Genomic DNA, 27,390 nt, shown 5'->3' on the forward strand with positions numbered 1-27,390 from the left:
AGAGAGTTTAATCAATATGCTATATTATTGTGTAATAATTACCATAAACTAGGGGTGCTATGATCTCAATATTTGTGTCTCCCACTCCCAAATTCACATGTTGAAATCCTGACTCCCAAGGTGATGGCATTAGGAGATGAAACCTTTGGGAGGTGATTAAGTCATGAGGGTAGAACACTGATGAATGGGATTAGTGCCCTTACAAAAGGGGCCCACCAAAGCTCCCTTGTTCCTTCTACTATGTGAAGACACATCTAGAAGTTGCCATCAATGAACCAGAAAGTGGGCCCTCACCAGGCACCAAATCTGCCAGCACTCTGATCTTGGACTTCCAGCCTCCTGAACTGTGAGAAATAAATTTCTGTTGTTTATAAGTTACCCATTTTATGGTATTTTGTTATAGGCCACATGAACTAAGACAAGTGGATTAAAAACAACACAAATTATTATCTTACTGTCTAGAAATGAGAGGTTCAAAATGGCTAAAGTCAGGGTGCCACTGATAGGGCTGCATTTCTTTTGGCGGCTCTAGGGAAGAAGCTGTTTCCTTGCCTTTTTCAGCTTCCAGAGGCCACCTGCACTCCTTAGCTTATGGTCCCTTGCTACAGCTTTAAAGCCAGCAGCACAGCGTCTTCAAATCTCTCTCTGACAGTGACATTCCTGCCTTCCCCTAATAAAGACCCATGTGATTAGATTAGGCCCACCTGGATTATCCAAAATAATCCCTCTGTCTTTAGACCCTTAACCATATCTGCAAAATGTCTTTTGTCATGTAAAATAACATCCTTACCTCAAGGTTTTGGGAATTAGCTTATTAATGTCTTTAGGGGGTCATTATTCTGCTTTCCACATACATTTAAAATTAACTATCGGGCTACAAAAGTCATATATGAATTGAGCTTGTTTTGCCCCCAAGGCTGTGTTCTTTTTTTATTTTTTTTATTTTTATTTTTTGAGATGGACTCTCACTGTTGCCCAGGTGGGAGTGCAGTGGCACAATCTCGGCTCACTGCAACCTCCGCCTCCTGGGTTCAAGCGATTCTCCTGCCTCAGCCTCCCAAGTAGCTGGGATTATAGGTGCACACCACCACGCCCAGCTAGTTTTTGTATTTTTAGTAGAGACAGGGTTTTGCCATGTTGGCCAGGCTGGTCGCCAACTCCTGACGTGAGGTGATCTGCCTGCCTTGGCCTCCCAAAGTGCTGGGATTACACGCGTGAGCCACCACGCCCTGCCAGCTGTGTTCTTTTATATCATAATATACTGCCTTTTATATCCCTCACTTATTCAATATCATTACCATCCATCATGCTGTCACAAACACAAAAACCCAAGAAGAGTGGGATACAGGTCATTGAGAATAAATAATTTTTATAAACTTTTGTTCTTTCTTGTAACTTTTTATCAGTCAGCTATTCCAATGAAGCAAAATCTGATAATATATTGCTTTTATACTACTTAGTTGAGACACTCACATCTATTGAAGAGTAATGGGTACCTTGAAGGGGCTTTTTTCTTTCCCTTTATATCCAGTCAATTAGTCATCAATTTCTGCCTTCTAATATAGACTCAACTAAAAAATTAAATTTTGAAGAAAGAAATTTATTTTCTAAATGAAATTAAAATTACTCTGTATGTGTACTTCTCTTCCTCACACTGGAATTCTCTAAGGACAGTGTAAATGCACATCACTGTATCTTACGTGCGGTATCGGCTATTTAACACAAGGTTGCGTAAGAAAGTAAGCACGATGATATGGCTTAGAAGTCATGAGATTCACATAGTTTAATATAAAGCTCTTGTGATAATTAGAGAGTTATTTTGTCACATTTCTCCTTTCATAATTTACGCTCCAGCTCTCTCAGATTTCAGGTGTTTTCCCAACTCCGAGATATATTCTCTTCTCTCTGGGCCTAACTAAAGAACCTAGAAGACCTCCTTCAACTGGAAGACTTCCTCCACCTCAAATGCCTCACTTTATTTTTTTTTAATTAATTAATTAATTTTTTTTTTTTTTTTTTGAGACGGAGTCTCGCTCTTTCGCCCAGGCCAGACTGCAGTGGCACTATCTGGCTCACTGCAAGCTCCACCTCCTGGGTTCACGCTATTCTCCTGCCTCAGCCTCCTGAGTAGGTGGGACCGCAGGCAGCCGCCACCACGCCCAGCTAATTTTTTGTATTTTTAGTAGAGACAGGGTTTCACTGTGTTAGCCAGGATGTATTTATTTATTTATTTTGAGACAGAGTCTCACTCTGTCACCCACGTGGTGCAACTGTGGCTCACTGCAACCTTTGCCTCTAGGGTTCAAGCAATTCTCCTGCCTCAACCTCCCAAGTAGCTAGGACTACAGGTGCAAGCCACCATGCCCAGCTAATTTTTGTATTTTTAGTAGAGATAGGATTTTACCATGTTGGTCAGGCTGATCTTGAACTCCTGACCTCAGGTGATCCACCCGCCTTGGCCTCCCAAAGTGCTGGGATTGCAGGTATGAGCCACCATGCCTGGCCGAAATGCCTCACTTTGTTTAACTAACTCCAGCTCATTTGATTGGTACTTTCTTGGGAAAACTTCTTCTGGGTTAAGTGCCCTCATTAACTGCTCTCCTAACAAATTATTCTACTGCCATTCACGTCTTGTTACAATAAGTCATGTATACCTACTTATTTTTTAGTTTCATATTAACTTCCTTAAAGAAAGGGCCATTACTCTACACTCAAAGTCCACCTGGCATGCTGGCTGAAAGATGTTAAGTTTGAAAATATTTGTTAAAGGGTAAATGATTATGTAAATCCTTAGGACTTCGTGAACTTACTTTCAGTTTGGTTTCCACGTAAGGAGAAACTTACAGCAACGTAGAAACCAAGAGACTCATATGAATAAGTGATGTGACTAACTCACAAGTACCATGTCATTTGATATTTGACCTTTAAAGTAGTTTTCATATCAGATCTTTCAGTCATGGGTTCTATAGCTTACTGTGAACTTAGACATATTAGTTAGTCCCTCACCCAAGATTATCTGAAAAATAAAGGTAATATCAGCCTCATTATTTAGTTATGCCAATTAAATAAGAACACATATTTAAATCTCATATTAATGTATATGGAGCATAGTAAGCAGTAATAACCTGGCATGTTGTCATGCCAGGCTAGTAACAGTAAAAGTAATAGTAGTTTCACTAGAAGGTCCAAGATTAGTGTGGAAATTCCAAGATGATGTGAAATTTATCAGGGTTTATCTTTTGTCCCCTTTAAGCTAACAATGAAATCATAAAAGGATATGAAAGGGATAAGCCTGACAGTTCATATCCACTTCTGTGTATGATAATATAACTGGAGAGACATCAAACTCATGCTGAGAACAACTAGAAGAGCTAGAGTTGAAGAAAAAGGATTTCATTAAGATATTAGAGAGTGTTCGAGGCAACTGGAGGGGGAACAAAGATTCTGGAAAGGGGCCACAGAGAAGTGAGTCAGCATTCCAGGAGCCACCCTTCTCTTAGGGGCATCTTGGCAGTGGGTCAGATGCTGAGATTCTGGGGAGAGGGCAGTGGATACCAGGCATTTTTTGGGGGGAGAGAGAAATCTCTTCCTAAAGCACTTGAAGGGCCAAAACCCCCAGATAGGAGAGAGGGCCAAAGAAATGAGAAAAATTTTTCTCTCAAGCAATTTTCAAATTATTAAATTTCACAGGAAAAGAGGTTAGGAAGAACTATGTGAAAAACAGACTTCAACTTTTGGCAATCACGTGTTGTTCAGGAGACAAAACCAAATTCAACTTCCAACAAAGAGAAGCAGCTTTGATAAAAAGCAGGTTCTCAGATGGAATTACTAGAAGGCTTTATCATAGGTCCTAGGACAAACTAGAAATGATGAAATAGTAAAGAAAAAGATATATAGAATCTTACAGAAACTGGAACTCGGTCCTAACTCAACTTCGTTTCTATTCGATTAAGGCAATAGCTGTCCAATCTGGAACTTATTTCTCACAGGTAAGGGGGGACTACTGTATAGAATCAAAAGCAGGGAAAATAAATTTATGTGGTCAGAGTTAAGATAGAGATTATATTTGGGGTAATGAGCGCTGTAGGACATGAGTAGGGCACATAGCGTGTTGGTATTGTTTTATGTGGTTTTAAGATATACTTCATCTAGGCACTTGTTACATGTTATATTTTTAATGAATGTGTTTAGTTGTATGCTTATGATTTGTGCACATTACTATAAATTATATTTTAGTAAAAGGTGCCCTTACCAGCATTTATATACAAGAAATCAACACATCTGACAAGAAGCTCCTGCTGCTAAAGAGCCTCTGTGTTCCTGGATTGTGCCACAGGGAGCACAGAAGCTGCACCCGTTCAAGCCCATTTTTGAAACGTTGTTGTAGCAGCCATAGCAGCAAATTCCCAAAGTATCTTGCAGAAATTGAAAACAAGATATTTTTTGAATGAGTGTAAACTCTTGGGAATGAATTTTAATTTGAGATTAAAATTGCTGTTGTCTTTACTTACCTAACATTCATTTCCTCTGAGAGCCAACTCCTTCCTTTCAATAAATTCTTATTTTCTATCATAATATTGCTTTGTACCGCACAAAATACAATTATAATTTTTAATAGTCAAAAAAATTTTAAGTTATCAAACATTAGTTTCTTTCGTAACCAGAATACTGCTAGAGAAGTAGATTCTACTTTTTTCTTTTAAATTCTTACAAACACCAGTTTATTCTGTTGTGACGAGCTGATTTTTGAAACAATTTATGCTTCATTTGTTCCTCTAACTATATTTAACTTAAAGGCTTGAGATTTTGAGTTACTGGCGTGTCATACACTGACGCATTTTAGTCGTTGGGCTTTTTGTTTTGTTTTGTTTTGAATCATTCTTGGGGTTTGAAAACGTAGAGACTGTGGTTTAGATCACTCGTGGAAACTGGAGGCAAAATGCATGACAGTAACAATGTGGAGAAAGACATTGCACCATCTGAATTGCCTGCAAACCCAGGTAAGAAGCTGGGCTATACAGAGTAAGTGTGAGGACTGGAATGGGAAGGTAGTGGTAGTGATGGGCTCACACAGGAAAGGTGCTGATCTAGTAAAAAGTTTTCAAGGATAAGAGATGGAATGTGGGAGTCCATAAATTGGCTTATAATTTGTGTAAAAATGCATATATTTATATTCCCAGTTCTAACAACTAAGGAGAGGGAACAATGAGAGAAAGATGTAAGACAATGAGATAAGGTTAAGTTTAGGATTGAAAATAAAAATAGTTAATTTCACCAAAAAAAAAAAAAAAAACTATACAAACTCTAAAGTGTTACTCAGATACAAGATACTATCATTATTACATAGGTAGAAAACCTATCATGGAAGCTCTTAAGAGAGAAAAGGTAGAAAATAGTATGTAAGGGACATTTACAAATCAAAAAAGTAAACAAAGGTTGAAGTAAAAACTTAGTAGGGCATTCTAATGGAATTATGTTACATTGGATGCACTGGAAATATATATATATATAGCTTTATATGATGATTTAGTAAGTGAAAAGCTTTATATGATAATTTAGTAAGTGAAAAAAATGACTTTTGCCACAGTTAGGGAAAATCAAGGTTTTATAACTTAGGACTTAAAAGTTTGGAGTTTTTTTCCTCCCAACATAAAAGGTAATCAATTTACAGAAAAGGTAATTCAGAGGGGGAAAAAGATGAACTCTAAATGTTGTTAAATGACTTCATTTATTTCTTCATTCATTGGGTATTTTGAGCATTTTATACCAAATGCTTTAAAGTCTTTGTCAGATAGTTCCAACATCTCTGTCATGTCCTCCTTGGCTTGTGTTGTCTTTCCCCATGGAAGTTGACATTTTCATGGTTCTTCATATACTGTGTAATTTTGGATTGCAATTTGAACGTTTTGAATAAATATTTAGACTGGATCTTATTTAAATTTTGGAGTATATTGATACTATTGTTTTAGCAAGCAATCACCCTGGTGAGATGAAGACAATCTGTGGGATCTGGTTCCAATGTCAGTTCCATTCTGAAAGCCTTTGTAGTGCTATTCAGATATGTGCATCAACCAGGGGTGAAATTGGGAACGGTGCAATGCTCTATTCATTAATTCAGGTCTCAGTATCTTTAGTATGCCAATTAGAACCATATCTAGGCATACATAAGTTGAGGGGCAGGTGAATCCAGGAGTTTATAAATGATGTTCATGGGTCTTTTTCTAAAATTTCTTCCTCTTCACCCTCTGACCAATACTTTCAGGTTCCCAGGTGCTTCTGCTTTCCATCCTCCAGCTAGAAATGCGGGGCTCCTTTTATTCTGATGAACCATACACTTCTGCAATTATGGCTGCATCTTTAAGCTCATATGGCAGACGGACAGTGAGAAAGAAGGAAAAAAAGCAAGAGGTTTGGCCCCACTCTCATGGAGCCACAGCTCTTCTGAATGGAGAGGATTGACTTTTCTTTTCTTTTCTTTTTTTTTGAGACGGAGTCTTGCTCTGTCCCCCAGGCTGGAGTGCGGTGGCACGATCTCGGCTCACTGCAAGCTTGGCCTCCTTGGGTTCACGCCATTCTGCCTCAGCCTCCCGAGTAGCTGGGACTACAGGCGCCCGCCACCATGTCTGGCTAATTTTTTGTATTTTTAGTAGAGACAGAGTTTCACCGTGTTAGCCAGGATGGTCTCCATCTCCTGACCTTGTGATCTGCCCGCCTCGGCCTCCCAAAGTGCTGGGATTACAGGCGTGAGCCACTGCGCCCAGCCGAGGATTGACCTTTCTCAAGGTTTTGGCTATTGCATGTTGCTATAGTTTCCCCTACCATCATCAGATTGCCTGAGGTTTGAGGCACATGAGAATGTAGACAAGAGGGGGAGAAAAAATAAATGTGGTATTTTCATACTCTATTTGAGGTAGGAGTTGCTTTTCTGTTCCTCAGACCATACCTCTAGTGCTTCTCCTGGAGCCGTCTCTATTTTTATGCTGACAGAGGCTCAATTCCATATTTCTAGCTGTATTAAGTTCAGGGCAGTGATACTAGAGGAGGGAAATTTAAATTCACCACTGGTTTGATGGCTCTTTAAATTTGGATATTCTTGTAAGATCTGCTGCTAGTATATCCTTTTTCCTTTTGCTCCTTTTTTTTTGTTTAAAGACCATATTTTTAGAGCCATTTTGGGATCACAGCAAAATTGTGAGAAAGGTTGTTTTTTTTTTTTTTTCATTTTCTCCTTGTTGCCACACATACATAGACTCTGTCTTAGTCTGTCTTGTGCTGCTATTACAGAATACCCAAGACTGGGTAATTTATAATGAACAAAATCTATTGGCTTATAGTTCTGGAGGCTGGAAAATTCAAGACTGAGAGACACATCTTGCTCCATCATCCCATGGCAAAATTTGGAAGGGCAAGAGAGCACATGCATAACAAAGAGAGAGAGCAAGAGGCACCAAACTTGCTTTTATAACAAATCCACTTTCATGATAGTAAACCCAGTCCCATTATAAGGACATTATGACCTGATTACCTCTTAAAGGGCCCAACTCTCAACACTATTGCATTGGGGATTAAGTATCTAACACATGAACTTTGGAGACACATTCAAACCATAGCAGTCTCTAACATCAACATTCTTCAACAGCAGTACATTTATTACAATTAATAACCTACATTGGCATATTGTAGTCACTCAAAATTCGTAGTCTGATGTACTTCCCTTTGTTGGTGACCTGACCTTCTCCCTGGCCGCCCTTATTATTTTTTCTTCCATTTCGACCTTGGAGTATATGTCTTGGGGTTGATCTTCTCATGAAGTATCTTACTGGGGTTCTCTCGATTTCCTGAATTTGAATGTTGGCCTGTCTTGCTAGGTTGGGGAAGTTCTCCTGGATTATATTCTGAACTGTGTTTTCCAACTTGGTTCCATCCTCCCTGTCTCTTTCAGGTACTCCAATCAGTGGTAGGTTCGGTCTTTTTACACAGTCCCATAGTTCTTGGAAGTTTTGTTCATTTCTTTTCATTCTTTTTTCTCTAATCTTGTCTGTCTGCCTTATTTCAGTAAGATAGTCTTCAAGCTGTGATATTTTCTCTTCTGCTTGGTCAATTCGGCTATTGATACTTGTGTTTGCAACATGACGTTCTCGTGCTGTGTTTTTCAGCTCCATCAGGTCATTTATGTTCCTCTCTGAACTGTTTATTCTGGTTAACAGCTCCTGTAATCTTTTATCATGCTTCTTAGCTTCTTTGCATTGGGTTAGAACATAATGCTTTAGCTCAGCGAAATTCGTTATTACCAACTTTTTGAAGCCTACTTCTGTCAGTTCATCCATGTCAGCTTCAGCCTTGTTCTGTGCCCTCACAGGAGAACTGTTGCGATCATTTGGAGGAGAAGAGGCATTCTGGCTTTTGGAATTTTCAGCGTTTTTTCATTGTTTTTTCCTCATCTTCGTTGATTTATCCACCTTTGATCTTTGAGGCTGATGACCTTTGAATGGGGTTTTTGTGGAGTCTTTTCTGTTGATGTTGTTGTTGTTACTTTCTGTTTGTTTGTTCATTTTCTAACAGTCAGCCTTTCTGCTGCAGGTCTGCTGCAGTTTGCTGGGGATCCACTCCAGACCCTGTTCATGTGGGTATCACCAGTGGAGGCTGCAGAACAGCAGATTGCTGCCTGCTTCTGCCTTCAGAAGTTTCGCCCCAGAGGGGCACTGGCCTGATGCCAGCCGGAACTCTTCTGTATGAGGTGTCTGGTGACCCTTGTTAGGAAGTCTCACCCAGTCAGGAGGCACGGGATCAAGGACCGCTTATGTAGAGAGTCTGACATTCCCTTAACAGAGCTGGTACGCTATGCTGGGGGAATCCCACTCATCGGGTTCATCTGGTCTCTTCAGAGCCAGCAGGCAGAAAAGATTAAGTCCGCTGAACCTGAAACTGCCTCTCCCCTCAGGTACTCTGACTCAGGGAGATGAGAGTTCTGTCTGTAAGTCCCTGACTGGAGCTGCTGGAATTCTTGCAGGGATGACCTGCCTGGTGAGGAGGGAGGGCTCAGGGTCCCACCTAAAGAGGCAGTCTGGCCACAACCTGCCACAGCCACTTTGCCGCACTGTGGGAAATTTGGCCCAGTCCAAACCTCTCAGGCTCCTTTACACTGTCAGGGGCAAACTGCCAACTAATGGTGGCCATCCCTCCCCCAGGAACTTAGTCATTCCAGGCACACTCCAGACTACTCTGCTAGCAGCGGGGATCTCAAGCCAGTGGGTCTTAGCTTGCAGGGATCCATGGGAGTAGAACCCACTGATGGAGACTGCTGGGCTCTCCTCCTTGGCTTCAGCCCCCTTTCCATGGGACTGGATGGTTCTCCTGCCTCACTGGAGTTCCAGGCACCACTGGAGTATGTAAAAACTCCTGCAGCTCAGTGCCTGCCTAAACAGCCACCAATGGGAGTGGCTGTCATTGGTTTGCCCAGGTTTGTGCCTGAGACCCAGGGCCCTGGTGGTGTAGGCTCATGAGGGAATCTTCTGATCTGCAGATTGCAAAAATCTGTGGGAGAAGCATAGTACCCCTGGTGGGTAGGACAGACCCTCCCCACTTCCCTTACCTCAGGGAGGCAGGTCTCCCTGCCCTGTGCAGCTCCTGGGTGAAATGACACCCCACCTGCTTTCTTCTTGCTTTCTGTGGGTTGCACCAGCTGCCCAATGAGATGAACTTGGTACCTCAGATGGAGATGCAGAATTCACCTGCCTTCTGCATTCATCTCACTGGGAGCTTCAGACCAGAGCTGTTTCTGTTTGGCCATGCTGGCCCCTCCCTTCAAGTGTGTTTTCTTTTGTAAGAAACTGCCACAGTGGTTATAGCATTTAGCTTTCTTACCAGTAATGCATGAGACTTCTGGTTGCTCCACATCCTTGCTAGCATTTGATATTGTTAGTGTTTTAATGTAACACTTAAGTAATATGTAATGATATCTCATTATTTTAACTTGCAATTCTCAAAAGACATGATATTAATAATTTGTCTTTTATTTTGATTATGTCTTCTGCAGGTCAAAAGTTTTTAGTTTTAATGAAATCCAGTTTATCAGTTCTTTCTTTCATGGATTGTGCATTTGGTATTACATTTAAAAAGTCATCACCATATCCAAAGTTATCTAGGCTTTCTCTTATATTATCTTCTACGAGTTCTCCAGTTTTGTGTTTTACCTTTAGGACTATGATATATTTTGAGTTATTCTGGAGAAAAATGTAAAATCTGGGTCTAGATTCATTTGTTTATATGTGGGTGTCTAGTTGTTCAGCATCGTTAGTTGAAAAGACTGTCTTAATTGTATTGCTTTTGCTCCTTTATCAAAGATCAGTTGACTATATTTATCTGGGTCTATTTCTTTTTAGTCTGCTACTCTGCTTTCCATCCTTTTATCCTTTTTCATTAATTTATTTGTCTATTTTGTTTGTTTGTTTGTTTAAAGAGATGGAGTCTCTCTTGCCCAGGCTGGAGTGCAGTGGCACAATCTTGGCTCACTGCAAGCTCCGCCTCCTGGGTTCACCCACCATTCTCCTGCCTCAGCCTCCTGAGTAGCTGGGAGTACAGACACCTGCCACCACGCCCGGCTAATTTTTGTATTTTTAGTAGAGACGGGATTTCACCATGTTAGCCAGGATGGTATCGATCTCCTGATCTCATGATCCACCTGCCTTGGCCTCCCAAAGTGCTGGGATTACAGGCGTGAGCCACCGCGCCCAGACTTATTTGTCTGTTCTTTAACAAATACCACACTGTCTTGATTACTGTAGTTTTAGAGTAAATCATGAAGTCAGGTAATATCAGTTGTTTAACTTTGCTCATCTCCTTCAATAATGTGTTTGCTTTTCTGGGTCTTTTGCCTATCTATAGAAACTTTAGAATCAGTTTGTTGATATTTATACAATAACTTGCTGAGATTATTATTATCATTGCATTTAATCTGTAGATTAAGCTGGGAAGAATTGATATCTTGGCAATGTTGAGTCTTTCTCTCCATGAACATAAAATACCTCTCCACTTATTTAGTTCTTCATTGATTTCATTCATCAGTTTGTAGTTTTCCACATATAGATTTTGTGTATATTTTGTTAGATTTATACCTAAATATTTTATTTTTTGAATGATAATGTATATGGCACTGTATTCTCAATTAAAAGTCCATTTGTTTATTTCCAGCATATAGAAAAGTGATTGACTTTTGTGTATTAGCCATGCATTCTGCAACCTTGCATATCAGTAACCTTGCATATCAGTTCCCAGAATTGTCAAAGCCAAGATGGCCGAATAGGAACAGCTCCAGTCTACAGCTCCCAGCGTGAGCGACGCAGAAGACGGGTGATTTCTGCATTTCCATCTGAGGTGTACCGGGTTCATTTCACTAGGGAGTGCCAGACAGTGTGCGCAGGACAGTGGGTGCAGCGCACCGTGTGCAAGCCAAAGCAGGGCGAGGCATTGCCTCACTCGGGAAGCGCAAGGGGTCAGGGAGTTCCCTTTCCTAGTCAAAGAAAGGGGTGACAGCACCTGGAAAATCAGGTCACTCCCACCCTAATACTGCGCTTTTCCAACAAGTTTAAAAAATGGCACAACAGGAGATTATATCCCACATCTGGCTCAGAGGGTCCTACGCCCACGGAGTCTCACTGATTGCTAGCACAGCAGTCTGAGATTAAACTGCAAGGCGGCGGCGAGGCTGGGGGAGGGGCGCCTGCCATTGCCCAGGCTTGATTAGGTAAACAAAGCAGCCGGGAAGCTCGAACTGGGTGGAGCCCACCACAGCTCAAGGAGGCCTGCCTGCCTCTGTAGGCTCTACGTCTGGGGGCAGGGCACAGACAAACAAAAAGACAGCAGTAACCTCTGCAGACTTAAATGTCCCTGTCTGACAGCTTTGAAGAGAGTAGTGGTTCTCCCAGCATGCAGCTGGAGATCTGAGAACAGACAGACTGCCTCCTCAAGTGGGTCCCTAACCCCCAAGCAGCCTAACTGGGAGGCACCCCCCAGTAGGGGCAGACTGACACCTCACACGGCCAGGTACTCCTCTGAGACAAAACTTCCAGAGGAACGATCAGGCAGCAGCATTCGTGGTTCACGAAAAATCCATTGTTCTGCAGCCACGCTGCTGACACCCAGGCAAACAGGGTCTGGTGTGGACCTCTAGCAAACTCCAACAGACCTGCAGCTGAGGGTCCTGTCTGTTAGAAGGAAAACTAACAAACAGAAAGGACATCCACACCAAAAACCCATCTGTACATCACCATCATCAAAGACCAAAAGTAGATAAAACCACAAAGATGGGGAAAAAACAGAGCAGAAAAACTGGAAACTCTAAAAAGCAGAGCGCCTCTCCTCCTCCAAAGGAACGCAGTTCCTCATCAGCAACAGACCAAAGCTGGATGGAGAATGACTTTGACGCGTTGAGAGAAGAAGGCTTCAGATGATCAAACTACTCCGAGCTACAGGAGGAAATTCAAGCCAAAGGCAAAGAAGTTAAAAACTTTGAAAAAGAATTAGATGAATGTATAACTAGAATAACCAATACAGAGAAGTGCTTAAAGGAGCTGATGGAGCTGAAAGCCAAGACTCGAGATCTACATGAAGAATGCAGAAGCCTCAGGAGCTGATGCGATCAACTGGAAGAAAGGGTATCAGTGATGGAAGATGAAATGAATGAAATGAAGCGAGAAGGGAAGTTTAGAGAAAAAAAGAATAAAAAGAAACGAACAAAGCCTCCAAGAAATGTGGGACTATGTGAAAAGACCAAATCTACGTCTGATTGGTGTACCTGAAAGTGACAGGGAGAATGGAACCAAGTTGGAAAACACTCTACAGGATATTATCTAAGAGAACCTCCCCAATCTAGCAAGGCAGGCCAACATTCAGATTCAGGAAATACAAAGAATGCCACAAAGATACTCCTTGAGAAGAGCAACTCCAAGACACATAATTGTCAGATTCACCAAAGTTGAAATGAAGGAAAAAATGTTAAGAGCAGCCAGAGAGAAAGGTCGGGTTACTCACAAAGGGAAGCCCATCAGACTAACAGTGGATCTCTCAGCAGAAACTCTACAAGCCAGAGGAGAGTGGGGGCCAATATTCAACATTCTTAAAAGAATTTTCAACCCAGAATTTCATATCCAGCCAAACTAAGCTTCATAAGTGAAGGAGAAATAAATCCTTTACAGACAAGCAAATGCTGAGAGATTTTGTCACCACCAGGCCTGCCCTAAAAGGGCTCCTGAAGGAAGCACTAAACATGGAAAGGAACAACCTGTACCAGCCCCTGCAAAATCATGCCAAATTGTAAAGACCATCGAGGCTAAGAAGAAACTGCATCAACTAACGAGCAAAATAACCAGCTAACATCATAATGACAGGATCAAATTCACACATAACCATATTAACTTTAAATGTAAATGGACTAAATGCTCCAATTAAAAGACACAGACTGGCAAATTGGATGAAGACTCAAGACCCATCAGTGTGCTGTATTCAGGAAACCCATTTCATGTGCAGAGACACACGTAGGCTCAAAATAAAAGGATGGAGGAAGATCTACCAAGCAAATGGAAAACAAAAAAAGGCAGGGGTTGCAATCCTAGTCTCTGATAAAACAGACTTTAAACCAACAAAGATCAAAAGAGACAAAGAAGGCCATTACATAATGGTAAAGGGATCAATTCAACAAGAAGAGCTAACTATCCTAAATATATATGCACCCAATACAGGAGCACCCAGATTTATAAAGCAAGTCCTGAGTGACCTACAAAGAGACTTAGACTCCCACACTACAATAATGGGAGAATTTAACACACCACTGTCAACATTAGACAGATCAACAAGACAGAAAGTTAACAAGGATACCCAGGAATTGAACTCAGCTCTGCACCAAGCGGACCTAACAGACATCTACAGAACTCTCCATCCCAAATAACAGAATATACATTCTTTTCAGCACCACACCACACCTATTCCAAAATTGGCCACATAGTTGGAAGTAAAGCACTCCTCAGCAAATGTAAAAGAACAGAAATTATAACAAACTGTCTCTCAGACCACAGTGCAATCAAACTAGAACTCAGGATTAAGAAACTCACTCAAAACTGCTCAACTACATGGAAACGGAACAACCTGCTCCTGAATGACTACTGGGTACATCACGAAATGAAGGCAGAAATAAAGATGTTCTTTGAAACCAACGAGAACAAAGACACAACACACCAGAATCTCTGGGACACATTCAAAGCAGTGTGTAGAGGGAAATTTATGGCACTAAATGCCCACAAGAGAAAGCAGGAAAGATCCAAAATTGACACCCTAACATCACAATTAAAAGAACTAGAAAAGCAAGAGCAAACACATTCAAAAGCTAGCAGAAGGCAAGAAATAACTAAAATCAGAGCAGAACTGAAGGAAATAGAGACACAAAAAACCCTTCAAAAAATTAATGAATCCAGGAGCTGGTTTTTTGAAAAGATCAACAAAATTGATAGACCGCTAGCAAGACTAATAAGAAAAGAGAGAAGAATCAAATAGATGCAATAAAAAATGATAAAGGGAATATCACCACTGATCCCACAGAAATACAAACTACCATCAGAGAATACTACAAACACCTCCGCAAATAAACTAGAAAATCTAGAAGAAATGGATAAATTCCTCTTTTGGATTTTCTACATAGATGATTATGTCATCTGCAGAGAAATACAGTTTTATTTCTTACTTTCTCATCTGTATACCTTTTATTTCCTTTATTTCCTTTTCTTGTCTCACTGCATTATCTAGTACTTCCAGAACAATGTTGTAAAGTATTGGCGAGAGGGACATCTTTGCCTTGTTCTTGATCTTAGTGGGAAAACTTCAAGTTTCTCACCATATTTGAGAATGTTAGCTGTAGGTTATTGTAGATGTTCTTTATTAAGGTGAAGAAGTTCTTCCCTATTTCTAGTTTACTGGGAGATTTTGTCACAAATCTGTGTTGAATTTTGTTTACTGAAAATTTTTATCACAAATGGTTGTTGAATTTTGTTAAATTTGTTTTGTATATATTGATATAATCAAATGTTTTTTTAGCTTGTTAATGTTATGGATAACATTAATTGATTTTTGAATGTTGAACCTACCTTAAATAGCTGAAATAAATTTCACTTCATCACAGTGTATAATTCTTTTTATACATCATTGGATTGGATTTGCTAATGTGTTGTTAAGGTTTTGCATCTATGTTCATGGGGTATATTGGTCCATAGTTTTCTTTTCTTGTGATGTCTTAATCTGATTTTCCTATTAGGATAAAGCTGGCCTCATAGAATGAGTTAAGAAGTATTCTCTCGGCTCTAACTTCTAAAACAAATTATAGAGAATTGGTATAATTTTTTCCTTAAATATTTGGTTGAATTCACCAGTGAGTCCATCTTGACATGGTGCTTTCTCTTTTGGAAGGTCAACTTCTGTAATAAATGTAAACATATTTAGGTCATCTATTTCTCCATGTATGAGTTTAGACAAATTATGTCTCTCAAGTGATTGATCCTCTGTGTGGACATAGAACTGTCCGTTTTAGCATCCATGGGATCTGTAGTAACAACTCCTTATTTATTTCTGATATAGATAATTTGTGTCCTTCCTCTTTTCTTCTTAATTAGCCTGGCTAGAGCCTTACCCATTTTTTTTTTTTTTTTATCTTTCAAACCTAGTTTTTGGTTGTGATAACTTTTTTCTATTAGTGTCCCATTTTTTATTTCTGCTCTAATTATTTCTTTTCTTCTGTTTACTTTGTACCTGATTTGCTCTTCTATTTCTAGTTTCCTAAGGTGTAAACTTAGATCATTAATTTTAGATCTTTATTTTTTTCTAATAGATGCATTCAGTGCTATCAATTTCTCTTTAAACAATGCTTTTACTGCATCCCACAAGTTTTGTTAAGCTGTATTTTCATTTTCGTTTAGTTGAAATATTTTAAAATTTCTGTTGTGATTTCTTCCTTGACCCATATGTTGTTTAGAAATGTATTGTTTAATCTCCACATGTTTGTGGAGATTAGTGGGATTTTAAAATTTTCTTTCTGTTATTGACTCTAGTTTATTTACATTGTGGTCTGAGAGTAGACACTGTATGATTTCTATTTTGTTAAATTTGTTAGGATATGTTTTATGGCCCAGAAGGTGGTCTATTATGGTGACTATTCCATGTAATCTTGAGAGTGTGTATTCTGCTGTTGTTGGACAAAGTAGTCTATAAATGTCAATTATATTCAGTTAATTGATGGTGTTGCTGAGTTCACCTAAGTTCTACTGATTTTCTGCCTGCTGGATCTGGGCATTTCTTTCTTTTTTTTTTTTTTTATTTTGTTGTTTTTGAGACAGAGTCTTGCTCTGTCACCCAGGCTGGAGTGCAGTAGTGCAATCTCATCTCATTTCAACCACTGCTTCCCACGTTCAAGCAATCCTCCCACCTCAGTCTCCCGAGTAGCTGAGAATACCGGCAAATACCGCCACACTCGGCTCATTCTTGTCTTTTTGTAGAGAAAGAATTTTACCACATTGCTGAGGTTGGTCTTGAACTCCTGAGATCAAATAATCCAGCCTTTTGGGCTTTCCAAAGTGCTGAGATTACAGGCATGAGCCACTGTACCCTGCTGGATCTGTGCATTTCCAATAGAGTGTTGTTGAAATCTCCAACTATGATAATGAATTCATCGATTTCTCCTTGCAGTTCTATTAATTTTTGCCTCACGTAGTTAAATACTCTCTTGTTAGGTGCGTGCACATTTAGGTTTGTTATGCAGAAACATAACATAGTTTCTTGGGAAGCTAATTCTTATACCATTATGCAATGCTTTTCTTCATTCCTGATAAATTTCCTTGCTTTGAGGTTTGTTCTGTTTGAAATTTGTATAGCTTGTCTTGCTTTCTTTTGTTTGTGCCAGTATGATATAATACATATATATATTCATGATCCATTTACTTTTAATTTGTGTCTTTATATTTAAAGTGCATTTCCTGCAGATATCATATAGTTTAATCTCTGATTTTTAATTGGTGCATTTAGATCATTGATATTAAAATGATTATTAATATAGGTGGATTAAATATCTACCATATTTCTTTCTGTTTTCTTTCTTTTTTTTTTTTGAGACGGAGTCTTGCTCTGTCACCCAGGCTGGAGTGCAGTGGCGCGATCTCGGCTCACTGCAAGCTCCGCCTCCCAGGTTCACGCCATTCTCCTGCCTCAGCCTCTCTGAGTAGCTGGGACTACAGGCGCCCGCCACCAGGCCGGCTAATTTTTTGTATTTTTAGTAGAGACGGGGTTTCACCGTGGTCTTGATCTCCTGACCTCGTGATCCGCCCGCCTCGGCCTCCCAAAGTGCTGAGATTACAAGCGTGAGCCACCGTGCCCAGCCTCTGTTTTCTATTTGTTGCCTTGTTCTTTGTTTCTATTTTTGTTTTTCATTCTCTTCTTTTCAGAGACAGAGTCTCATTCTGTTCATTAGGCTAGAGTGTGGTGGTATAATCATAGCTCCCTGTACCCTTGAAATCCTAGGCCCAAGTGATTCTCCCACCTGAGCCCTGAGTACCTGGTATTACGGGCATGTGCCACAAAGCCTGGCTAATTTTTATTTAATTTTTGTAGAGACAGAGACTTGCTACGTTGCCCAGGCTGGTCTTGAACTTCTGGCCTCAAATGATCCTCCTGCCTCAGTGTCCCAAAGGGTTGGGATTATAAGTATAAGCTACCACACCCAGCCATGACTTCCATTTTTTTCCTGCATTTTTAGTTTTTAACTTAGCATTTATAAAGTTCCATATTTTCTCATTCTTAGCATATCAATTATACTTTAAAAATGTGATTTTAGTGGTTACCCTAGTGTTTGCAATATACACTCACAACTAACATGTTTGCTTTCAAATAATACTATACCATTTCACAGGTACTGTGAGTACCTTATAATAAAAAAAACCTAATTCTCTGCTTTTATCCCATGTGTCATTTCTGTAGTTTATTTACATATAAGAATATATAAGCATATAAAATATATATAAAAGATGTATACATAAGCACATATAATTAAATATATTGCTACTATTGTTATTTTGAACAAACTGCCATTTGTTAGATAAATTAAGAATAAGAAAAATAGTTTTATTTTACCTTCACTTATTTTTTATATTGTTCCTTTTTCATATAATTTAGGTTTCTAACCTGTATAATTCTCTTTCCTTTTAAAATAATTGCATTTAACTTTTTTGTTTTTTGATATAAGACAGGTCTACTGGTAACAAGTTATCTCAATGTTTGTTTGTCCAAAATAGTGTTTGTTTCTCATTCACTTTGAAGAATTTTTTTGACTAAAGAATTCTAAGTTGATAAGGTTTTTTCTGTTAATACTTTAAATATTTGTTTCCACTATCTTCTTGCTTGCATGGTTTTTGAGGAGAATGTAAATGTCATTTTTATCTTTGTTTTTCTACATGTAGAATTTATTTTCCTCTGAATTCTCTTATGATTTCTTAAATCTTTGATAAAGGGGGTACAGGGGCATATGTGAACTCTATATTTTTAATTCAGTATTTCTGTCAACTTAAACTGATAAAAACTAAAATCTGTTGATTAAGACAAATATCTTGGGAAACATCAATGTAAAGCTTGCTAATGTCTCTAGTGTTGAGGGGAATGTTGGAGAAAAATATGCCTATTTAGCTAAGGACAAACCTAGATAAATTAACTAGAAGTGTGAATTGTATGCAAGAGATTGTGTCAGAACAGGGTTCCAATAATAAATTTCATAAGAGGTTTTAGATAACCTAAGACATTTTGAAATATAACACAACTACAGGAAATTATACAATACAAATATGTAGCTTGATTAATTATTATAAGATAAACACCTTTGTTGACTCCTGATATGGCCTAGCTGTGTCTTCACCCAAATCTCATCTTGAATTGTAGTTCTCATAATCCCCACTTGTTTTGGGAGGGACCCAGTGGGAGAGAACTGAATCATGGAGATGGTTACCCTCGTGCTGTTCTCATGATAGTGAGTGAGTTTTCATGATATCTGATGGTTTTATAAGGGGCTTTTACCCCTTTGTTAGGCACTTCTGTCTCCTGCTGCCATGTGAAGAAGAACATGATTGCTTCCTCTTCCACCATTATTGTAAGTTTCCTGAGGCCTCCCTAGCCATATAGAACTGTGAGTCAATTAAACTTCTTTCCTTTTTAAATTATCCAGTCTTGGGCAGTTCTTCATAGCAGTGACGATGGACTAATACAACTACTAATATTGTCTGAGAAAGATCGTTGTTATGTGGCTCAGAGGCCCTCCATGTATTCTTAACTATTCACTCTCCTATCTTTCCAAGAATAACACTAATTTGACCTCTACAATAATCACTTTATCACTCCAGTTTTGCCTTTTTTCCTCCAAAACAATGCCTTTTAAGTCTATTTTAATCGATAGATTTCCTCTTAATATCATTTAAAAATATTTCTTTACATTTTTAGACAGGAATCAGAATAATTTGCTATGTTGAATTTCCAGTGATTTGGATTTTGTTGATTTCATTCCTGTGGTTTAGTTGACGTGAATCTCTCCAATTGAAAGGGTAACTTGAATATAGTAGCTGGAAAGTTAAAATCAATTCTTTTAACTTTGGAAAATGATTAAATTCTGGAGATAGAATAGTAAGTTCATAAGATGACAGGTCATTTGGATCCTCTAGTGAAAAGCGAAGGAATTGAATAAAAATAACCTTTTGATGCTTAATGTTTCTGGCAGTATTATGTCTGTATTTAATTGTTAAAATGTTTTTCAATAATTTTTTCCAGGTTATCTGCATTCAAAAGAGCATTCTATTAAAGCTACCTTAATTTGGCCCTTATTTTTCTTAATCACGTTTCTGACAATCATAGTGTGTGGAATGGTTGCTGCTTTAAGCGGTAAGTGAACTGTAATCTTTATTCATCTAGAGAGAATTATACTTGTAAAAAGAAGAGAAAGAATCTAAATAATTTTGTTATTCTTTACAGTTTTTAATATATTGTTTCACTAACTGCGTTAAACTCCAATAACTTTTTAAGTGGCATCAAAAATTTTAATCATGTAAATAGGGTTCACATTATTCCAAGTTTAGTGAGATGATCAGAGTCTTCAGAAGGTAGAAGACAGACAATATTCCTTAAGAATATTGATGCAAAAATTTAAAAAATAGTAAAGTGAAAAATAGTCTCTTGTCCAATCTAGGGACATGGTTAATTTTACCTCCACAACAACCTTGTTTCATGAAAAATAGCAAAACAGATGGTTTAAAGTACACAAAACTACTAAGTGGCTGTATAACATCACAGGCAGCCTATTCTTTCTTCCTAGCTATTTGAACATGTTCTGCCCCTTGTTTTTTTTAGCATATGTAGCCCATCTTCCTAGAAAACAAACTCCTTTTAGTGATTGTACCCTAAAAGCAATTTAGCTATAAAAATTATCTTGTACCTGAAAACATGCTTGCAGTGCATCTAATATAGACCAAGCTAAGACATAGAAAACTACAAAAACACTTTCCCCAAACCTCATGCCAATCTGGATATCAACCTAAAATCTACCCCCTGTTATTACATTCTGAAGTAATTTCAGAGAGACCCTTCAAATACTGCTTACATAACTTAGAGTCAGCAATACTTAGAACACTCCATGTTCTAGATAATTTCTATTCATTTGCAAATCTTTTGCTTATTTTGCCATTTTCAAACCACAGATAATATACTTTATACATTTATGAAGCAAAAATAATTGTTTTATTTCAGAGATTTAAGTCAACTAATTATAACTATTTAAGAAAGAAAAAATTGGAAAGAGACAATTTTTGTAGTCTGTAAGTACCTCAATATTAATCAAGGGAATGTATTCTGAAATGTAATTTAAAATTATAGCCCTTTTTTTACAGTAAGCATATGAAATTGACACTTATGACTGTTTTCCTTTATTATCCATTATGGGTTTCTCTTCCTTTCAGCTAGCACTTTGACTGGAAATGATTTCTTGTGTGGAGCCAATAGCTGGAGCCATCTTCTAATCTGGTCATTTTCTTTTTTTTTAAATGTGTTATTATTTATTACTTTGTATCATTTTTATGTTTTATTTAACATTTAGATTGTTAGTTAACTATTCAAGTGTGGTATTTCCCCATTTAGATCGAGTTATTTAGATTGGCTTTAGTTATAAAAATTCCTAATAGAGCTTTGCAGTTATAGCTCTGGTCTCTAACTTTTTTTTTAAATTATACTTTAAGTTCTGGGGTAAATGTGCAGAACCCGCAGGTTTGTTACATAGGTATACATGTGCCATGGTGGTTTGATGCACCCCTCAACCCGTCATCTATATTAGGTATTTCTCCTAATGCTATCCCTCCCGTTGCCCCCCAACGCTCAACAGGCCTCAGTGTGTGATGTTCCCCTCCCTGCCTCCATGTGTTCTCATTGTTCAACTCCCACATATGAGTGAGAGCCTGCAGTATTTGGTTTTCTGTTCCTGTGTTAGTTTGATGAGAATCATGGTTTCCAGTTTCATTTGTCTCCCTGCAAAGAATATGAACTCCTTCTTCTTTATGGCTGTATAGTATTCCATGGTGTATATGTGCCACATTTTCTTTATCCAGTCTATCATTGATGAGCATTTGGGTTGGTTCCAAGTCTTTGCTATTGTGAATAGTGCCACAATAAACATACGTGTGCATGTGTCTTTATAGTAGAATGATTTATAATCCTTTGGGTATAGACCAAGTATTTCTGGTTATAGATCCTTGAGGAATTGCCAAACTGTATTCCAAAATGGTTGAACTAATTTACACTCCCACCAACAGTGTAAAAGTGTTCCTATTTCTCTACATCCTCTTCAGCGTCTGTTGTTTCCTGACTTTTTAATGATTGTCATTGTAACTGGCGTGTGATGGTATTCTATTGTTTTGATTGGAATTTCTGTAATGATCAGTTATGATGAGCTTTTTATCATATATTTGTTGGCCACATAAATATCTTCTTTTGTGAAGTATCTGTTCATATCTTTTGCCCATTTTTTGATAGGGTTTTTTGTTTTATTCTTGTAAATTTGTTTAAGTTCCTTGTAGATTCTAGATATTAGCTGTTTGTCAAAGAGATAGATTGCAAAATTTTTCTCCCATTCTGTAGGTTGCCTGTTCACTCTGATGATAGTTTTTTTGTGTGTGTGCAGAAGCTTTTTAGTTAAATTAGATCCCACTTGTCAATTTTGGCTTTTGTTGCAATTGCTTTTGGTGTTTTAATCATAAAACCTTTGTCCATGCCTGTGTCCTGAGTGGTATTGCCTAGGTGTTGATGGTTTTAGGTCTTATGTTTAAGACTTTAGTCCACCTTGAGCTAATTTTTGTATAAGGTGTAAGGAAGGGGTCCAGCTTCAGTTTTCTGCATATGGCTAGCCAGTTTTCTCAACACCATTTATTAAATAGGGAATTGTTTCCCCATTGCTTGTTTTTGTCAGGTTTGTCAAAGATCAGATGGTTGTAGATGTTTGGTGTTATTTCTGAGGCCTCTGTTCTGTCCATTGGTCAGTATATCTGTTTTGGTACCAATACCATACTGTTTTGGTTACTGTAGCCTTATAGTATAGTTTGAAGTCAGGTAGCATGATGCCTCCAGCTTTGTTCTTTTTGCTTAGGATTGTCTTGGCTATACAGGCTCTTTTTTGATTCTATATGAAATTTAAAGTATTTTTTTTTAATTCTGTGAAGAAAGTCAATGGTAGCTTGATGGGAATAGCATTCAATCTATAAATTACTTTGAGCTATATGACTATTTTCATAATATTGATTCTTCCTATCTATGAGCATGGAATGATTTTCCATTTGTTTGTGTCATCTCTTATTTCCTTGAGCAGTGATTTGTAGTTCTCCTTGAAGAGGTTCTTCACATCTCTTGTAAGTTGTATTCTTAGATATTTTATTCTCTCAGTAGCAATTGTGAATGGGAGTTCACTCATGATTTGGGTCCCTGTTTGTCTGTTATTTGTGTATAGGAATGCTTGTGATTTTTGCACATCGATTTTGTATCCCGAGAATTTGCTGAAGTTGCTTATCAGCTTAATAAGTTTTAAGGGGATGAGACAATGGGGTTTTCTAAATATACAATTATGTCATCTGCAAACAGAGATAATTTGACTTCCTCTCTTCCTATTGAATACACTTTATTTCTTTCTTTTACTTGACTGCCCTGACGAGAACTTCCAATACTATATTGAATAGGAGTGGTGAGAGAAGTCATCCTTGCCTTGTGCCAGTTTACAAAGGGAATGCTTCCAGCTTTTGGCCACTCAGTATGATATTTGCTATGAGTTTGTCATAAATAGCTCTTATTATTTTAAGATATGTTCCATCAATACCTAGTCTATTGTGTGTTTTTAGCATGAAGGAGTGTTGAATTTTATCAAAGGCCTTTTCTGCATCTATTGAGATAATCATGTGGTTTTTTTCATTGGTTCTGCTTATGTAATGGATTACATTTATTAATTTACATATATTGAACCAGCCTTTCATCCCAGGGATGAAGCTGACTTGATCGTGGTGGATAAGCTTTTGTGCTGCTGGATTCAGTTGGCCAGTATTTTATTGAGGATTTTTACATCGATGTTCATCAGGAATATTGGCCTGAAATTTTCTTTTTTGTTGTATCTCTGCTAGATTTTGGTATCAGGATGATGCTGGTCTCATATAATGAGTTAGGGAGAATTCCCTCTTTTTCTATTGTTTGGAATAATTTCAGAAGGAATGGTACCAGCTCCTCTTCATACCTCTGGTAGAATTCGGCAGTGCATTTGTCTGGACCTGGGCTTGTTTTGGTTGGATAGGCTATTAATTACTGCCTCAATTTCAGAACCTGTTATTGGTCTATTCAGGAATTTGATTTCTTCCTGGTTTGGTCTTGGGAGGGTGTATGTGTCCAGGAATTTATCCATTTCTTCTTTGCCTGGGTGTCACCAGCAAAGGCTTCAGAAGAGCAAAGATTGCTGCCTGCTCCTTTCTCTGGAAGCTTCATCCCAGAGAGGCACCCACCAGATGCCAGCTGAGCTGTCCTGTATGAGGTGCCTATCAACCCCTGCTAGGTGTTGTCTCCCAGTCAGGAGGCATGGGGGTCAGGGACCCACTTGAGAAGGCAGTCTTTCCCTTAGAAGAGCTCGAGCACTGTGCTGGGAGATCCACTGCTCTTTTCAGAGCTGGCCGGCAGGAATGTTTAAGTCTGCTGAAGCCGTGACCACAGCCACCCTTTCCCCCCAGGTGCTCTGTCGCAGGGAGATAAGAGTTTTATCTATAAGCCCCTGACTTGGGCTACTGCCTTTCTTTCAGAGATGCCCTGCCCAGAGAGGAGGAATCTAGAGAGGCAGTCCGGCTGCAGTGGCTTTGCTGCGCTGTGGTGGGCTCCGCCCAGTCCGAACTTCCCCCTGGGCTTTGTTTACACTGTGAGGGGAAAATCACCTGCTCAAGCCTCAGTAATGGCGGATGCACCTCCCCTCACCAAGCCTGAGCATCTGGGGTCCACTTCAGACTGCTGTGCTGGCAGCAAGAATTTCCAGCCAGTGGATCTTAGCTTGCTGGGCTCTGTGGGGATTGGACCCACTGAGCAAGACCACTTGGCTCCCTGGCTTCAGCCCCCTTTCCAGCAGAGTGAATGATCCTGTCTCAGTGGGTTCCAGGCACCACTGGGGTATGAAAAAAACTCCTGCAGTTAGCTCGGTGACTGCACAAATGGCCACCCAGTTTTGTGCTTGATACCCAGGGTTCTGGGAGTGTAGGCACTCTAGTGAATCTCCTGGTCTGTGGGTTGCAAAAACTGTGGGAAAAGCGTAGTATCTGGGCCAGATAGCACCTCACAGCACAGCCCCTCATAGCTTCCCTTGGCTAGGGGAGGGAGTTCCCCCACCCCTTGTGCTTCCTGGGTGAAGCAGCGCCCCACTCTGCTTCTGCTTGCCCTCTGTGGGCTGCACCCACTGTGTAACCAGTCCCAGTGAGATGATCCTGGTACCTCAGTTGGAAATGCAGAAATCACCTGCCTTCTGCATTGGTCTCACTGGGAACTGCAGACCAGAGCTGTTCCTAATCAGCCATCTTGTCCTCTCTGGTCTGGTCATTTTCTTTAAACCGCTTGATACAGGAGCAGTGATAGCACAACAAATATGCACAGATTTGGGGAAAGTCATCCTGCCTTATGGTCTGGTTCAAGAAATTACGTTTTAATAGTTATAATTTGGTACCTTGTTTGTGATACCAAACCAGGTACAATACACATTTGCCTCATGTTATGATTTGACATTCAGATTACACCAGTTATTATTCATAACTAATAGTGAGTTCTCATCTCGTAAGAGCCAAATACACGGATAATGGTGCCAATTGATAGTAATGATTCTATGAATACCCAGCATTCTGGTCTATCATAGACACTTTCAGAACTATTGAGTTGAAGGGAGAAGGTGGTTATATAATAGAAGATGAACAGTTAGCTACTAGGGGCTCAGTGACAACTATTTGGAGAGACACTCATTGATCTCGATCCCACACGAAGAGAGCATTTCTGCTGATTATATAAGAAGTGGGTCAGAAAAGCCTGTCCAGTGAAGTATTGCTGCCTTCAAAGTGTAGAAAACCTCACTAAATCTCCTTAGTGGAAGGAAGCTCACTGTACAACTTATTTCATATTTATGATAGTATTTAGACATATTCAAGGCTTTTTCACATCAAGAAACCTTATTCACGTAAGGCATCTATATCCTGCCCTTCATTTTACCAAGTCATCTAGAGCAGCAGTCCCCAACCTTGTTGGCATGAGGGACCAGTTTTGTGAAAGAAAACGTTTTCATGGACTGGGGTCAAGGAATGGTTTGGGGATAATTTAAGTGCATTACTTTTATTGTGCCCTTTATTTCCATTATTATTACATTGTGTAATAATATATAATAAAATAATTATACAACTCACCATAATGTAGAATCAGTGGGAGCCCTGAGCTTGTTTTTCTGAATGTAGATGGTACCATCTGTGAGTGATGGGAGACAGTGACAGTTCATCAGGCATTAGATTCTCACAAGGAGCCCACAACCTAGATTCCTCACATGAGAAGTTCCCAATAGGTTTTGCCCTCCTATGAGAATCTAATGCCACTGCTGATCTGACAGGAGGTGGAGCTCACGAGGTCATGTGAGTGATGGGAAGTGGCTGTAAATACAGATGAAACTTCACTTACTCATTCGCTGCTTACTTCCTGCTGCGCAGCCTGTTCCTGACTCGTCCATGGACCAGTACTGATCCGTGGCATAGGGGTTGGGGACCCCTGATCTAGAGCACTTGGAGAACTATCTGTTCTCCAAAGCTGATCAAATGCTGTCATTAATATATCTAGTATTTTAAGAAAGGGTAACACCGTTGAGAGCCAAATAGATACATGGCCCAGAGCAAGCTTAAGTTACTAATAACTCCTTTTTCAGCTCACCCCCTGCTGAAGGCATGAGTTTGAATCTCAGTTTTGCCATTTGCTGTGTAATGTATGCAATTCTATTTAGCATCATATTTCTCATTTGAAAAATGAAAATATTACATTTAATACTTAACAGGAGTGTCAGAAAGTATATTAGCACTTGGTAATTTATACAATACAATATAAAAGTAAGAAATTTTTATTTTTTATTTTATTTATTTTTATTTTATTTTCAGCAATAAGAGCTAACTGCCATCAAAAGCCATCAGTATGTCTTCAAGCTGCATGCCCAGAAAGCTGGATTGGTTTTCAAAGAAAGTGTTTCTATTTTTCTGATGACACCAAGAACTGGACATCAAGTCAGAGGTTTTGTGATTCACAAGATGCCGATCTTGCTCAGGTTGAAAGCTTCCAGGAACTGGTAAGAAAATAGTTCTGGCCAGAATCAAAGATTCAGCCCTACAAGGATATGTTTTCCTGTGAAATTATCTAAGAAGTAGGTTTAGACATCTGCTTTTACATTGATTTTTTTTTGCATAAGAAAAGAGTGACCTAGCATGTATTACATTTTACAGTGAACCATCTAAAATTACCTTAATATTCATGGCAGGAACAGGCCCAGAGGGCAAGCAAGCCAGAGCCTTCTTTGACTTGTGAGCCAGAACTGTGCAAATAAGGATTAGAAAAGTATTGGTAAAAACCCAATTTTAAGTTTGTATGAGGTTAGCAACATTGTTTCAAAATAAATCAAACAAGGCCAGGAGTAGTGATACATGCCTGTAATCTCAGCACTTTGGGAGGCCAAGGCAGGTGGATCACTTGAGGTCAGGAGTTTGAGACCAGCCTGGCCAACATGGTGAAACCCCATCTCAACTAAAAAATACAAAAATT

At 39.1% G+C, this 27,390-nt stretch overlaps 1 protein-coding gene across 2 annotated transcripts in view; it reads left to right on the plus strand.

Moving 5' to 3' along the window:
• The first annotated feature begins 4,866 nt into the window (after positions 1-4,866).
• Positions 4,867-27,390, plus strand: part of CLEC2D (C-type lectin domain family 2 member D) — a 29,352-nt gene continuing 6,828 nt past the window's right edge. The window contains exons 1-3 of one of the 2 annotated variants that reach the window (XM_032159583.2): positions 4,867-5,000; positions 19,837-19,947; positions 26,736-26,920. In XM_032159583.2, coding sequence (XP_032015474.1) covers positions 4,940-5,000; positions 19,837-19,947; positions 26,736-26,920 — 357 coding nt within the window. In that variant the 5' untranslated portion in view covers positions 4,867-4,939. The remainder of the gene's footprint in view (positions 5,001-19,836; positions 19,948-26,735; positions 26,921-27,390) is intronic. The other variant, XM_032159582.2, reaches the window with a different exon arrangement.

Source organism: Hylobates moloch, unplaced genomic scaffold (assembly GCF_009828535.3).
Source record: "Hylobates moloch isolate HMO894 unplaced genomic scaffold, HMol_V3 SCAFFOLD_8, whole genome shotgun sequence".
NCBI lineage: Eukaryota > Metazoa > Chordata > Mammalia > Primates > Hylobatidae > Hylobates > Hylobates moloch.